This window comes from Platalea leucorodia, assembly GCF_965183815.1.
Source record: "Platalea leucorodia genome assembly, chromosome: 4".
Classification (NCBI taxonomy): domain Eukaryota; kingdom Metazoa; phylum Chordata; class Aves; order Pelecaniformes; family Threskiornithidae; genus Platalea; species Platalea leucorodia.
Window position 1 is genome coordinate 31,666,678 of NC_138826.1, and position 16,855 is coordinate 31,683,532.

A 16,855-nucleotide genomic window follows, 5' to 3' on the forward strand; every position below is an offset into this window, starting at 1 on the left:
TCTCCATATCCTGGGTAACGAGGTCTCCTGTTTCCTTCTGGAGAGGGCCCACATTTTCCCTAGTCTTCCTTTTATCACCAGTGTACCTATAGAAACTTTTCTTGTTGCCCTTGACATTCCTGGCCAGATTTAATTCTATCAGGGCTTTAACTTTCCTAACCCCATCTCTGGCTGCTCGGACAATTTCTCTGTATTCCTCCCAGGCTACCTGTCCTTGCTTCCACCCTCTGTAGGCTTCCATTTTGTGTTTGAGTTTGTGCAGGAGCTCCTTGTTCATAATAATCAAATATATTCCTTCAGTAATTGGAGCTGTGGGAAGTGGAAGCATAACATTATGAAGTACTTTGATAGGTCATTCGTTATTTCAAATATAAACCTGAGTTTGAGAAGTTCAATATATGGCCTTATCTATTTTGCAAATATATCCTACTCAAGCTACCTTCACTTATTTTATCTCCTTCCTGAGTTGTGCATTCTTAAGCTATTTTATCAATTCTGAAGGGTCATTGGCTCCTAATTGGGCGCACTGGGTTATTTTCCAAATGTATTTCTTTTCAAAAGTCAGGCTACGCATTTTTTATTACAGGTTTTTCATAGAATCATAGAATCGTTTATGTTGGAAAAGACCTTTAAGATCATCAAGTCCAACCATTAACCTAACACTGCCAAGTCCACCACTAAACCATGTCCTCGAGCACCACGTCTACCCGTCTTTTAAATACCTCCAGGGATGGAGACTCAACCACTTCCCTGGGCAGCCTGTCCCACTGCCTGACTACCCTTTCAGTGAAGAAGTTTTTCCTAATATCCAATAGAAACCTCCCCTGGAGCAACTCGAGGCCATTTCCTCTCGTCCTATCGCTTGTTACTTGGGAGAAGAGACCGACCCTCACCTCGCTACAACCTCCTTTCAGGTAGTTGTAGAGAGCAACAAGGTCTCCCCTCAGCATCCTCTTCTCCAGACTAAACCACCCCAGCTCCCTCAGCCACTCCTCATAAGACTTGTTCCCTAGACCCTTCACCAGCCTCGTTGCCCTTTGGACATGCTTTCCCTTGCTTTTATTCTTCTTCCTCCACATTTTCACCCTAAAGCAGAACACAAATACAATATAATCCTCAATCTTCATATAATCTGAAGCAAAACTAGCAACTAGCAGCATTTAGTTCCATCTATCTAGATCTTTCCTGGTATGTGTGTGTCCTATTGCAAAACGTGCATTCTTTGCGTTTTCTTTTTCTAAAAGAAATGCACGTGCATTTCTTTTCTGAATCCTTTCAGTACTTTGTTCTGAATCCTTTCACTACTTTGAAGTCACCTTACCTGGCTGATAGACAGAGGGCTTTATGCTGGCAGTAGTAACAACTCTTGGTTTTGAAGTAGCAGAAGCAGCAGGACTTTCACCATAGCTTCCAGAAACTGGCATTGGTGTATATGACTGGCTTGTGTTTCTAAAAGCAAAATGAAGGTATGAGAAACTTTATAAACAGCAAAAGTTACCGATTATGAAATAATAGATCTGTCAGCTTCCAAAGCACTCCGAGAGGAACTGTCCTTGAGAGCTACAGAGAGAATACTGTGAGATTCATTAGTCTTTATCATTGCTAAGAAAGGCTTCAACAATTCTTCAGAAAGAAAAATTAGCCAGATAAGGATTTTAAATACTGCCAAGTTGCTCTTGTTGTCACAGAACATAGCTTACTGAAGAAATATGACAAATTTATTAAAGGGACTCTCAGTTTAACAAGGGATCAGACTTCGGGAACATGCATACAACGTTTGGGTTTTCTGTCCCTCTACAAACAAACAGGCCTGTTCTTGTCTCAGGTAAATCAATGAGGGCTATCTCATTGCCTTAAAAAGATACTGGCTCAGCACAATTACTACTACTGCTACAAATACTAACTACTGTTCATAAGCATTGTACTCTTAAAAAAAGATTGTAGTGACCTTTAAAAACCATTTCTGAAACTAACACTTTTCCCTATTTAGGCTGAAATCACAATTCACATTAATTTTTCTGATGTTCAGATTCAGGTAACCCAAAAGCATGTCATATGCAATATTATGATGCAATTTCTGCATTCCTAGATTGAAAACATTTGCTCAGGATTCCGAACATCAAAAAGAAATCGTTTTTCTCTATTTTATGCCTCGGATGGCGATTCTCAGTTTGATTATAGTAACACATTGAAATATATGGCTCTTCTCTTTGCCTGTTACTTCAGATGATTCTATTTGTAGTGACTTTGCTTCTTAGACCACTAAAAGAGCATTACAAACAAAGCAAGCAAGAGAGAATATAGAAGTACAAGGATGGGAAGCAACAGATACCGAGATGCGTGCAGTAATAAAAACCATTCACTATTGAACATCATTCTTACTCACCCTGATAACATAGTTTTACTTTCTTTTTCCCTTCAGTTTCACTACCTGTATGAACCAGATCCCTATACATTTGTGCTGACAGCTCAGGAGTTATTTCCGTAGTGGCTTTGTCTATAGGAAAACATTTGTCAGAATAAGAAAAGAAGCATCCAGCTTTGCCAGACCATTCGTCCATCTTGACTTGTACTTTCTTTAATAGTGGAAATAGATGCCATCTGGGGAGAATGTATTATAATTTTTGCATATGGCAAACCCAGCAAATTCCTGCCAGTACAGGTAAAAAGCATTCTGACAAATGTAAACTTTTGATTTTTAATTTTGAACAAAATAAACCTATCCTCACAACATAGCTTTTTGCTACTCTGACAGAGCTTATACTGTAGATCTAGTTTGCATAGCATTGCTGCCTCAGGCTAATTTATTTTGTCTATTTTATTAGATGTAGAAACATAGCTATTGCTACAGTGACTATAGCTAATTATTTCTATACCTAGTCTAGGGCTTAGGGCTGGATTTGGGTGAATGAATGAACAGGACTCTTCAAGATAAACTATTTTAGTGGGTTTGTATTCACTGTAAGTTCTGTTGTGAACTGTGCTGTGATTTTGTAACCGCCAAAGCTGTTCTAAGCACAGTAAGACTTTTTACTTTCCATTCTTACCATCTATTTCCTGTTGATACCTCCTCATCTGTAGTGCATAAGAGTGCACTGTACTCGGGGTCACTGGACAGAGGATCATTGCTCCTACTGTAGCACAGACAGGAAGATGTACGCTTCAGGTACACTGGCTTCACATACAGCTTTCAAAATGCCTTTAGTTAAATACACACTATCAAAAGACGCTTCCTTGGTTTAAAATCTACTATTCAAGGTAAACTAGACAGAAAACCAGCAAAACATACTTACCTTTACAGGATCAGCAATCAATATTTACAATGTGGATTAAAAGATTTTAAATTATGTGTCATACAGCCTTAATCTGAAAATGGCATACACTCAGCAAAGTCTACTCCCAGATGTGCAGGTCCATTGGTAGAAAGACTCATTTGAAACTCTCTTAATGCACAAAAATACATAAAGAAGTTCTGAGCCAGATTAGTGATACCTAGGCTGTCATGAAGAAAAATGGTTATTCAAAATTCAAGTGTTTCCCAAAGTTAATAGCATGATAAAACCATGCCACTAGATTTCCTTGTGTGTTCAGGGAAATGAGGTTGAAAAAACCAAAAACAACACACAAAAAAATTATATTCATAGTACCAAAATCATGGCAAAATTAAAAGAAGTCAACTACTGAACTCTTTTACAAGTGTATGATGCATATTATATACAGTAAGGAAGACAAATAGGCTTGTCAAAGAGAAATAAAGTGTTACACTACATCATTAAGGGTTTTAGTGAAGTTAAAAGATTTATCAGAATTTCTGCTGAAGAAAAGGAAATAGCGTGTGATTAAAAGAAAGAAAAAAAGAAAAAAGAAAAAACAAAGAAAGAAAGAAAGAATAAAAAGATGTCCTATGGATCAAAGATGCTTTAATGGAACAGGAAGCAACGGCATCTCGAAAAGCAGTGAAAGCACCCTTACTGAATTTATCTGTAGCAGCCAATGGCGTGTGACAGGCAGCAAATTAAATACTGGCTCTGAACACTATTAGTTGTCAGAAAAAGAAAGAGTCAATATTTCTAAGCAGATCATTTTAATGTTAATACTTCACTGGATGCCTACTAGCAGCAATAAACTGGTTTGTTAAGTGCTTTTAAGATAGAGTAGCCGCACAAAACATTTTTATACCTCTTCTTTGACTGGTAGCTGATGGAGGTGGAAGAATGCCGGTTGAAACTAAAATGAGACAAAAGTTATATTTGAAAAAAAAATATACCAAGAAAATTGGGATATCTTGTCCTACAGTGAATTCCCTTATGAATAAGAGGTGCTCTTAAGTGCTAAAGTAAACAACATGTACATATTTGTAATCATATAAGATCAGTATTACATTACATTTTGCTTATCTTATTTAAGCTAGGAATCATAGTGAAACCTGAATAACAGTAACATAAGTAAATGAGCTGAGTATATTGCTCCATAAGCCAATCTCATCCAGTTTTGCTCATTCTTTAGTTGTGGAATTCTAATTCAACCACTGGACTGTTTGCTTGGACATTCACGGTTTATTTGTATTAGCACAGAAAAATAAGTATGAGTTTCTTTTTGTCAGTGTCATAAGCTTAAGTTGCATCAAATCTTAAAAGCAAACCTTGAATGAACCAAATCCAAAGATCAGCTAAGTTTCTTAGCTTATGAGGCAACGAGGACAGCCCCACAGAAAAGATAGGCTGGAAGTAGTTGAAGCAACATCAAGCCATCACGTCCAACTTTTCCCTTGGAGTACCATTCTACTGTTCATTTACTAAACAGAGTCTTAGGTAAACAGGTAGATTTTTTTTTTTTTTCGTGGGGAAGCAGCATCATTTCAGAACATAAATGATTTATTTATGTAAATACAGAAAGTACTTAAAAGCCTGCACAATGTACGATCTGAGAAACAAGAGGATTCAGAATGAACACAGCTTCTGTCTAAATGCAGAGCAGTGCAGAGCTACATGGCAACAATCACATCCCACAGGAGCACAGCCCACATTTGCCAGAATTACCAGAAGCCTATCATATGCCGGTTATTTTCCCAGCTTCTGGAGAAGAGTTTTGCTTCCCTTTACCATAGAGACAGTGCTTGAATTAAAATCCTAGGATCACAGAATCTACACCTTCCTTTTAGAACCATAATTTTTTTGTATTCCCCGAGTGCTGTCTCACAGGTTGCCCTGCTTTTACCCTCCAAATGGAATAACCTATTGCATAAAGAGCTTCGTAGCTTATTTAAAACACTCCTTATATGCTTTCTTCTTTGTAAGTAAGATTGTTAAGTGAAAAAGTAAGATTAACATTGCAGATTTAAAAGTAAGATTAACATTGCAGATTGAAAAGTAAGAGTAACACCATCAGTTAATGATTAATGACTTATTTCAAACATTCCTCTTTAGGAACATTATAAAGGTTTTACTCATGTTAAATGCTATGTGTATGGCCTTTTCTCACAAAAGCAAAATCACTATAGAACTGATCGACCAAAGTTTAAATCAGATTTAAATAGTTAAGGACATTGATCAAGAAATCCTCCTGCATTTTCTTGGTGGACCTTTTTAAGGTGTCTTGAAGGAAAAAAACCCCAACAAACACTGGAACAATGGTGGTAAAATCTCAGCCTCATTCTACCTGAGCATGTTTTACAGGATGGGGATACTGTTGTAACTAAAGTCATCCATATTTTATTTTGAACTAAAATTGTATGAAATGCTGCAATGCTCCAATGGTATATGTCAAGGTGAAACTGGATTTTTAAGTCCATATTTTGGCATGCTAATGCACTGCTTGACTTCTAAATGAAAACTATCAGATGCTGAAAAATTTGAATTATAAATGAATTTAGAAGCCAGTTTTAGTCCCTTATGTTTGAATACACTAGCTATAATACATGACAGTTTTTAAAACAAACATGAAAGTAGTGCACAAAAATAAAGAACCTATTTCAGCTGCAACACAACCCTCAAAAAAAAAAAACCAAACCAAAACAAAAAAAACCCAAAACCCAAAAAACCCAAACTGAGTTTGCTTCTTGTATCTGATTATCAGGGAACCAATTTTTTACAGGTCCTACAAGTTTCTGATTTGCCTTTATGTCCCAAGGCTCACTGAATTACTGAACTTCCAAGAGGGATATTAGCTAAGACAATAACATTTGCCTGCTGATAACAGCTTGAAGCTTACGTCAGCATGATACCTGTGTCATTCATTAGCAAGTAAGATTTTAGGGCAGTGGCATATAAAGCTGATACTCTCTGGATCTTGTATCTTTGACGTAAATAATTGCCAGGTACAAGCAATAGTTTTTAGTAGTCTGATTAAAGCCTTGCTTTCTGAAATGGACAGTTATTTTTCATAGATTCACAGAAACTTTCAGGTTGGAAGAGACCTCAGGAGGTCTTTCATCTAACCTGTTGCTCGGAGTGAGGCTGGCTCCGAGGTCAAACCGGGTTGCTCAGTGTTTTATCCCATGGTGTCTTGAAACCTTCAAGAATGGAGACGCACAGCCTCCCCAGACAACCTGCTTCCTTTCAAAGCAGCAGGAAAGGGTAAAATGGTCCATGCCAATCTAATGCAGGAGATGAAAGACATTTGAATTGGAAGTAAATTTTAATATCTCAGGGTGATCTTTTTATCCTCATTACTCATTAAAATTGTGATTCACACTGATTAGTCCATATTGATACATAACTACAAATGAATTCATAGTTTCAAGGCCTCACACTGCTTCCCTTCTCCCCATGAAAGGAATGTGAAATTAAAGTGAAATGGATAAAGGCTCAATCAAGAAATATTATATTAGCTCTAAGATAGCCATGCAAGTAGCGTCAGCAAATAATGGCTATTTTTATACTAATTTATTAGCTGTTTATATGTAAATTATATGTAATCGTTGCTTAACTGTCATTTCCAAGACAGCAATGAAAACATAGCTTTTACGGAAGAGTAAATTAATCCCAGAAGTTAACAAAAGATATCCGCATCTAATTCTTATACCAAAAGCTAGCATGGAAAATGAAAGGTATGCCAGCAGTTGTCAATCTGTCCCAAGTAACTGTTATACTCTATTCCTGACCAACATAGCTACCATACTGCAATGTGAAGGGTGCCTGTTCTGGGATTCAGAAAGTCTATCTATAGTTCTGTGATTAATAGAAAGGAACTATAGCTTCTTAAATGAATAGCCTTCAGTTAAAAAAAGTATGCATGCATTAACCATTTTGTGAAAACATACCTTCTGCCTGCTTGGGCAGCCTTATTTAAAGTTTTTTCTGTGATGATAAACTGTCTGTCTCTGAAAGGTTTCTAGAGATCTACCACTTTTATGACTGATTTAAAAGCTCATGATGCTATGATTCACATATTCATAAGCGTTTCTGAAGTTTTTAGATGACTCTGAGTACAGTGTTATAACTCAATAGTCCAATTTTAGAATGGCCCCCCTGACTAGCAGCATTCTCGGTGTTCAAATCTATGTCTGTCTTCGCCTGATCAGGCAACTTCATAGAATAATAAAAACAAAATCCAAAGGAAATTTTATTTCTGAAATAAAGCCATTTCTTAAAATGGGAAAATCTGTAGTTTTGACATTTTTAAAATGTGATGTGTTCTTTAGCCCTCCTCTTGTATCCTCCTATTCAAGATACTCAGAAATTGTCAATTAATAGAATTTTTTCACTCAAGTGTAAAAATGCCATTCTAATTTTGGGTGGGCAGTAAAATAAACCTGATTCAGATTTTAACAATGGAGTCCTAAAAGTGATATGTGCAATGCATCTGTGATTTTATCTTTCTGCATTCCTCCAAAATTGTTCATCAAATGAAAGTCTTTCATTATCTGATTGTTTTTCTTGAAGGGGAAAAACTAGAGCCTTTTGTGACATCAATGCTAATCTGAATGAAATATGCATATATTGCAGAAATAAAAAGTATTGCATGCAGTACTACTACAGGCAGGCTTCAGCCTGTACAATTCTCACTGAAGCTAGCAGAATACCAAGGAAATCTCTTATGCAGGTATGTAAAAATATACCTCTCACAGCAAGATTTAGATGGGTCCTAAGGTATAGACTGATGAAAAAGGAGTAGATGTCCTCTGTCTGGTCAGAGTAGTCACCAAGACTTCGATTTAATTTCACATTCTGACTGATGGATACATTTTGGTCCTCAACCGAGAGAAACACTAAAACTGAGTCTTTTCTGTAACTCGGAAGAAATAAATAGGTTCTGCATGGCAGCGTTATAAACAAGCTCAAATATGCAGTTATTGTTGCTTAGGAAGCGAGGGACTTTCCCTGGTTATAAGAGGTTTTTAACTGCCTCCTACAACAACTATATAGGACCCTCTTCTCATAGAGATATGTGATCATTCCAACTGACTAGAAGAGATTTGATAGTAAAACAAACAGTGGATGAAGTAGTACCGGTGACATTTAAGAGCCTAATCATACCACAGGATTGAACAAAAAAGCAGTTTAAGAATTACTTCTGAAATGCACTGAGTACTTATAATGTGAAAATTAAGTCCTCTTAAGCTATTTTATGATGGATACCCACAATTAATGAATTCACTAAATAACTCATCACTTTGGAATTTTGAAAGTTCATACATAAAACTAGACGTCAATGGCAATAAACACCCTTGCATCTGTTCTTACCTTCTATTCTTGGTAACATTCTGGTGACATTCACCAACTTTATAGTTTAATTGAAACTAGAGTTACAATTAGCATACTTTCACTCAAATAAATCAAATTAGATCAGCAGTTAATTTTACTTCTTATGTTTTATCAGCTCCATATGGGAATTACATCTCTTGTGTAATTGCCATGGCTGTAAACTGCCATGTTTACATCCTAAAACTCAGAACTCTTCCGATCTTCTGTTCTGTAGCTATTTCATTTTTGCATTGGTTTCAGTGATGTGAAGCCAACCAAAATGCTTTCAAGTATGTACCTGTGCATAGCACTTAACTGTTGTTTTCTATGATACTCTCGAGAAAGATCATTATACTTCTTGATGTGTAGCCTTCAAACTTGTGCGCTTTGTTCATTTCAAACATCACTTTTGGGTGATTCCTAACTACCTTTTTATGTCAAGATAAGGGAGACATGGATAATGTATTGCTGATTCAGTTTTTCATTATTTCTGAAGATTATGTTCAAATAATGAATCTTAAGATCTACTGCTTTCTCCTCTGTTAGTCTTGACAAAGTGTTAATGAAAGCAATAAAAAGGCTTAGCAGTGAGGCAGTACAGCAGCGTTCTCTCTTTCTAGTGATAGATGCTACCTTTCCTTATCTGTGGTCTTTCATTAGTCATGATTAAAAGCATAATAAAAGAAGGTCTGTGATTCTTGTGATCCTGTGTTTTCACCAAGGGGAAAAAAAAAAAAAAAAGCCACCTGTCATTCTCACCCAGTGTCACTAGACAAATATTTTCCTTTTAAGATGGCAAAAACAGGACAAACCAACCCACTGAAATACCTTTGTTCCAAAAGGATCTTTTGGTCACATATCCTAAATCTAAAACTTAGATGTTTCCTAGCTTGGTTTTAACGTGAAAGATAAGCAAGAAGGCTATTCCTTTAAACACGTATTCCTTTTCCATAGTCTCTGCCAAGCCAATCTCTTAAGAGGCTGAAAACCTTAAATCAGAGAGAGTAATACAGAATAAAAACAAATTAAAAGAAAAAGAAGAGAGCTTTACAGATATACCTAGACTGAGATGAGATAGCAGATGAAATAGTGGAAGCTGCTAATGACATGTTCTTGGACCCATGGAAAGGCTTAGGCTGTGAAAGAGAGCTGGGGGCTGCAAGCACTCTGCAGAAGACACATGAAAGCACGTACAAAATAATTTAACAGGGACAAAAATAGTGACATCAGAATCAAGCTTTGTCGGAGTTCAGATACAAGAGGACTGCTGCATAGTTACCAGGAACAGGCTTTCTGTAGCATACATCTGCAGACTTACAGAATAGCATAACCAAGTACATTCCTACAGAACACAAGACAAAATGCACACATTATGTGAAAATCTTCAAACCAGAGTCTATCGATAACTAAGACAGACAATATTTCAGGACAGGACTTTTGTAAACAAGACATGTTTCTATCTGCAAGATCTGAAGATGTTTGAGTGTGAATTCAAGCTAAACTTTTTAATATGCAAGCAGTACCAGACAAAAGATTCTCCTATTTAAAACACAAATCATTGGCATGATTAGTTTAGTAGAGGCATTTATTTTTGAAGCATGTATTAGATAATCCATTTTCTTCATGTTACAGTTTCCACTGAGGGATAAAAATTAAACTGTATCATTATTTCGTGTGAAAGTGCCTTACAGCACAGTTCTGAATTACAGAATAATACCTTATTCAAACCTCCTTTGCTGGCTGGATGATTGATTTTCTTGCACTGGATTAAAAACACTGGAGTCCAGTAGATCACGGTTAGGTAAAAAATGACTAAAGCGAGAAACTAAGTAGTTGGTATACATAAATAATTTAAGTCAACTAACAAAACTTAAACAAGAAATAGAGCCAAGAGAACATTTCCAATTCCATTTGCACACATCTAAGATATGGCCAACTACATCTTAGGTCTCAATTATTTAAAGTAGTTTACGTTACTGGAAGTGTGTTTTCCTTGGATTTTTAAAGCATGCTAAAATATACATCTTTTAGGAATATTCACATAGAAAAACACCTAAGAAAAAAGAATAATATGCACCAAAAGGAATTCAGTCTTACTATCCCCAAAATTACTATAATTTAAGTGACAGCAGTATAAATCCCATACGTTTCTTCACAGACTGACAACTTTTAACATACAACTGTAACTCCTACTGTACTACAAGTGTTATGAATGCATACCTCCTTGAAACTCACTTTAGCTCTATAGCTAAATCTCATTATAGTATAGGAAGTAGGTAAATCTAATAGAAATTAATTGACTTAACACCTTACAGAGCCAGTCAATCATCAAATGTATGGTTTTATTGACATACTGCTCATTGTCCACCATGTTCTACTGACATCTGCTACAATAGGGTAAGCTCAATCACGTGAGTAAATGACATTTTCTAATTTTCCGTTTCATGTCATACTGCAGAAACACTACTAAAAGATCCTTCATTCAACCACTGTAACTATTATGACGAGTTGGTTTGGTTTTATTACAAGTGGTGAAAAACCATTTCTAGTTTTAACCCTACACTTGATTTCTGAACATGTTAATTGTATTGCAGACTTAAAGCTACTTTTTGTTATTTTTCAGGGCAGTTTCATTTTGCAAATTCTTTGCAAACATGAACAACGTACTTCCAAATAAGAAAACACACCAAAATATAGAAAAGCGTATAAAATAGGCTACAGCTTTTACATACTACATTCTTCAGTTAAGAATGTGTATGCAGCATTCCCAGAGCCATACAGCGGTGTATCTGCGGAAGGACAAAGCAATGAAGCATTACCTTTGGAAGGAGGATGAGAAAGCCTCTTGCACTACTGAGGTGGTTGCTGGTGGTGTCATCAGACTGGCTGTATTTTGGGCAGCAGTAGCGGGCTGATGTGCTGAAGCATGTGGTGCAGGAGCAGAGGCAGAACTGGTAGACACCGGAGCATGCTCAACAGGGGTACTAATTAGAGTTAAATTAAATAAAACAAGAAGCATCTTAAGAAGGTGCGTATTTAAATGTAGAGCATAAAACCTACTATGTTTGAACCTGAAACTGCAAACATAGTAGCAGGCTGTGTTACTGAGGGAAAAGCACAATTATGCAAAGAAAAAAAGACATTTGTTAGGCCTTTTCAGATGTGCAGTTAAGACTGTAATGCAGTTTTGGTCCTGCTTCACTGAAATTTATCCCAGGTGTTATACAGCACTTAAGTCCTGCTCCCACTGAAGCCAGCGGTAGGAAACGTGGCATGCAGTACTTAAATAGTTGCAAAGAGCCTGTCACAAACTCTTTGAACTAGGATAAATTTCACCCAATATTTACCCCTGGAGCTGAAGTTTGTGTTAGGAGTAAACTTCTTAATTAGATGAAGAAAAGCAATTTAAAGGATACTATCATAGTCTTGTATCAGCAGGTTTCCTGCAAGTTCTGATAGTCTAGAAATCCAGTCAGCACAGTTTTGTGTTGGGTTTAATTAGTTTTGCACAATACAGGTAGTGGAAAGATGTTTAAAAGGAGTCCATTGACTGTCAGTTCATGTCTGACCTAAACCCACCTTACATTGCACTGGCCAACCCCTCAAACAATGAGCTGCCTTTTTTACACATAAAACAGTATGCAAAATACAAGGGGAAGATGTAGCATAAAATTTTACTACACCAGTGTTCAAAACTACTTGGGTGATGAACATGAGTTGTTATCCTTGTGGCCCTCTTGTGCTGTTGTGGCACAGATAACATGGGGCAGAGAAATATGAATGTTTAATTTATTTTCTCTTTATTTGATTGCAGAATAGATTCATTGAAATGAATAATAACAAAAATCTAGTCTTGTATCCTGTGGCCATTTTAGTAACCTACTAAACTACTAGTGTCTTTCCTCACCTGCTGTCAGAGCACCCAGTGCTCTCATTAACATATTTTAGCCTTGCAGCCTCACTCAGATTTGGAAAGTATTACTCATCTCTTACAGACAGACAAATGGGGCAGTTATCTATTAGACAGCTTTGCAAGGTAGCGTAGTCAAAGCCATCCACTGCTAAGAAACGAACTGATCTTTTGGGAGGTTCAGTTTATTGTCTTGCACTAGCTCTTACAGCAAATGAAAAAAAAAAATCATTAAGTGAACTTAAAGATTCACATTCTTTGCTGACTGGTTCAATGAACTTAATATCAACAAAAGAATAATAATATGTACATTCATTATTCACTTGTCAATAAACCTAACAAAAATCAATAGGTCATTTAAAATCAAAAGGGGGTTTAAAAAAAAAAAAAAAGAAAAAAAAGAGAGAGAGAGAAGAGAAACAAGAAAAGACAAAAGCTTGATTTTGTGTTTAGGCAGATTTTACTGTGGATTTTAGTAATTATTATCCACAGAACAAATAAGCCACTAAAAATAACTAATTGAATTGATTTTTCAGATTATTATACTATTTGGGGGCACGAATTTCAGTCACAATATAAGCATATGTCCTCCAGGCATAAGGGACATTTTTCTTGATGCCATGATTGTGCTGTGGATTTATTTTCTTTACTAGTTATCCTAATACATCTTTATTTTTTTTTTTTTTAATCAGCACATTACTGTGCATGACATAGTTGTCTTGTCCACAAGCAGCGGTATAAGAACATAATGGATACATTTTTACTTCTTTTGACCTAACTCGTAAGTATATTGCCACATCTCTGGATTCTTACAAACGACTCGTATCAGGGTGATGGAATTAGGTGATTCTCTTGTGCAATATGCAAAGAATGCCCAAAATACTCTTTCCTGAGCACAGTATCAAATAACAAAAAAAACCCCTTACAGTTCCACGACTGTTTTTCAGCCAAACCTTAGCCCTCAAACATTCTTTCTCTCAACCTTTTTTCGTATCTGAATTTGCCATTGTGCAAATATTTTCTTGGTCTTTCAGCCATTCTATCTAATACGTTCTTCTGCTTCTCTCAGAAGCACTGATTCAACAAGTTGTACACCTTAGGATCTAGAGTGAGCGCTTGGTACTTCAGAATTCGTGATACCCCTTGCTCTGCAAGGGAGTGTTCCGTTTTCCCTGTCCTCCTCCTCTTCTCCACTTTCTTGTATGGTTTAGTAGTCTAAATGATGGTGTCTTTTAGTTCAGCTGAATATTTTACTGTTTGATTAGCTGAAATGGAAGCGTGGTTGTTATGCCCACCAATTTCAAAGTTGAATGCAACCCATGACAAAAGCAGAAAATCGGTATTTTCTGCTTTATGAGTTTCATCTGCAATTATACACATAACAAGTGAACTCCTAAAAATACTCACCTTGTTTGCAATTCTGGTTTTCAAATCATTACACCAGAAGTTTTGCAACAGTTTTGCAAAAGTTTGCCCATCATAATATGCATTTGAAATTCAGATCAGTTCTTCCATCTCGATGCATTTGCATTATGATGTAAATTCTTCTGCTGAGCTAACACAGTATCAATTACACTGACTATGTAGCAGAGTAGCTGTATATTGTACGTCACAGCTATGGATCATGGGCTAGTCTGTTACCGAGTTTTAATACTTTCAGGACTTTTTTTTCCACTCTGTGCAGCAATGGGTACTGGAATTGTCACATTAAAAAGGTGTCGAGTCAAAATTTAGCACGCACTTAGACATCTTTGACTCGGCAAACAGGAAAGGACTGAAACTGTACTGCGCATAAAAGTGGAACTTAATGCATGTCCTAAAACTAAATACAAACTAGGATTTAACCTATTTGTCTTTCTGTTTTCACTGAAGTGAAAGGGAATTTGCTACAGATTTCAAAAGAATCAAGACTTCATACCTTGAATAGAAGAAAACAGTGAAGTTACTTAGTTGTTGTAACGATCTCCAAAAGGTTAACCAAAACACATACTCAGTGATATATATTTAAAAGAAAAAAAAGAATATGTGTGGACATGGACCTGTGTGGAGACAGATTTGAACTGGACAAACACATATAAATAAAATAAATGCAAATATACTGGAATACCTTACAAAATTTAAAAGAAATACAAACAAATTTTATCTTGCATGCTGTTTGTAATAATTCTTTTTATGTGATTAAATGTTAGAGGCTTGGTCACCTTCCTGCAGGGTAGAATATATTAATTAACAGAAGAAGGAATTGGGATAAATATAAATGAAGTAGATATAAACCTTAAAAATTAAGGTGATCTGGTTACATACAATATATTCAGTGGGTAGCTAATTCTCTACTCACTTTTATAGAAAGAATTCAGACTAACTTGACTTTTTTTTAGTTTAACCACTATAAATTTTAAATAATTTTATTGAGATATTCAAATAAAATAACACCACTTTTTTTCCCCTCAAGATTGCCTCCTTTCTAGATTTTCAATCTGAAGGAGTGCAGAAGAATTTTAAGAACTGATAAATGTGAATGCTGCTTTATAAAATAGATCACCTATTAAAAGTTTCATTATTACATATGTTAGAGGTTTTTGTGGTTTTTTTTTTTTTTTTTTTAAACAGTCATTCTGTACACTTTTAATCTTTACAGTATTTTGCATTTTAAGGAAAATCAAAGGAAATGGATGTTCTCAAACATCTCCATATTTGTGGTAACAAATAAACATAAAATGCACACTGTGAGTAAGTTACGTGGATGAAAACAAACACACATATCTCTTCTCAGCTGATTTTCACTCATGAAAAGGAACACAGATCAGTAGAGGTTAAGAGGATAATAATGGTTAACAACCATAATGAGAAAACACAGCAACAAACGCACTCTGACATTTAAAAAATAAGTGCAGATTACACTTCTTTCTCTCAGTAAATTCCTGATTCTGACTCTTTCTGTCCAAATAACAATCAAGTGGATTATTAAAGCAGTATTTAGTCTCCTTTATTTAGTGCATGAAGTTCTTTTTGTTTCAAATCCTCCAACAGATCTCTCGTAAAGAATTGAAAATACAGGGAACAAAAATAAAAATGAATAGGCAAAAATTATCTCTTATTGCAGCATTTGTAGAAAAAAGTGCTGGAGAAGGTGTTTAGAGAAAGACATAACATGGAAGAGAGTTTTGCATTTGAATATGGGAATGTTTGTAGAAATACAGTGAATAATACCAGCTGCTGTTTCTCTGCAGAAGGTCCTTAATGACTGTTGTCTCTATATTGTAGGCAAGATCCTTAGGAGTGCCACTTAAAACGTAAAACCCACGTGAACTAGAAGTTCCTGGAACCTGTAGAACTGGGACATCTGCCTGCTAGGCAATGGGCATTTCCGTCTGAAGGAGTTAGAGGTTGTTATTACCAAACCATTCCAAAGCTCCAAACCAGGTCAGTTATGCAGTTACACGTCACAGTGTACCTTTGATTACTGGATGAAGTAAGAGGGAGTTTCTGGCCAGTAGTGGCGAAACTGGCCTCCCTCTGACTTGTACCCGCTCCAAGCCTCACAGACCCCTTGGAGGCCACTGGCTTAGCATTGTCAGTGTTGGCATCCACGGTGCGTGATTTAGGAGGATGCAAAATACTTGAGGTCACATACTGTGGCGCATGTGTAGTAGCTGTAGGCCTGGGTAACAAAGATTATAAGGGGATTTGTAAATGAGGTATTTATTATCTTGTCACCAGTTTCCTAGGTAATAGCAGGTATTTGAGTGAGAGACAGAATTCCAGCCACAGAAGCAGCTGGTGGTTTAATAGAAAAAGGGTTGTTCCATTTTTTAGTTTTCAGAGATACATGTGCTTACTGTCTACCACACCAAATAAAGTAGCATTTTAGAATGCTAATACCTGACCCTTTAAGACAGCAGTTATTATTTATATGCAGTAAAGCCCTCAGATAACAAAAAAAAACAAACCCAGAAAAAAAACCCACAAAAGTGCTGAACCTCGTAACTGAAAAAAATCAAGTTAAGTCTAGGTTTAATAATGAAGGCTTAATTTTTCTGTCTTTTCTTTTTCCTGGAAAAAGATTTATATCTGTAAATATCCAGTGTCCTCTTTTTGTATCATCAAATTCCTTATACCATAGGAGATCATCATGATATTGCAGATGAAGTCATGACAAATCTTGACAGTTCATTAGTTTATTACCGCTTAAGACCAGGAAGGGCTTTAAGAATTAAAAAAGGTACCTTGTGTTAAATCTGGAAACCCTATTGCTAGGATT

At 36.1% G+C, this 16,855-nt stretch overlaps 1 protein-coding gene across 2 annotated transcripts in view; it reads right to left on the minus strand.

The window, feature by feature from the left end:
• LDB3 (LIM domain binding 3) overlaps positions 1-16,855 on the minus strand; it is a gene marked incomplete at its 5' end in the record, with an annotated part of 121,997 nt that overhangs the window by 15,181 nt on the left and 89,961 nt on the right. Inside the window, 4 exons of one of the 2 annotated variants that reach the window (XM_082310592.1) lie at positions 1,322-1,449; positions 4,180-4,227; positions 9,744-9,851; positions 11,504-11,668. In XM_082310592.1, coding sequence (XP_082166718.1) covers positions 1,322-1,449; positions 4,180-4,227; positions 9,744-9,851; positions 11,504-11,668 — 449 coding nt within the window. Of the gene's footprint in view, positions 1-1,321; positions 1,450-4,179; positions 4,228-9,743; positions 9,852-11,503; positions 11,669-16,048; positions 16,256-16,855 lie in introns of both variants that reach the window. The other variant, XM_082310591.1, reaches the window with a different exon arrangement.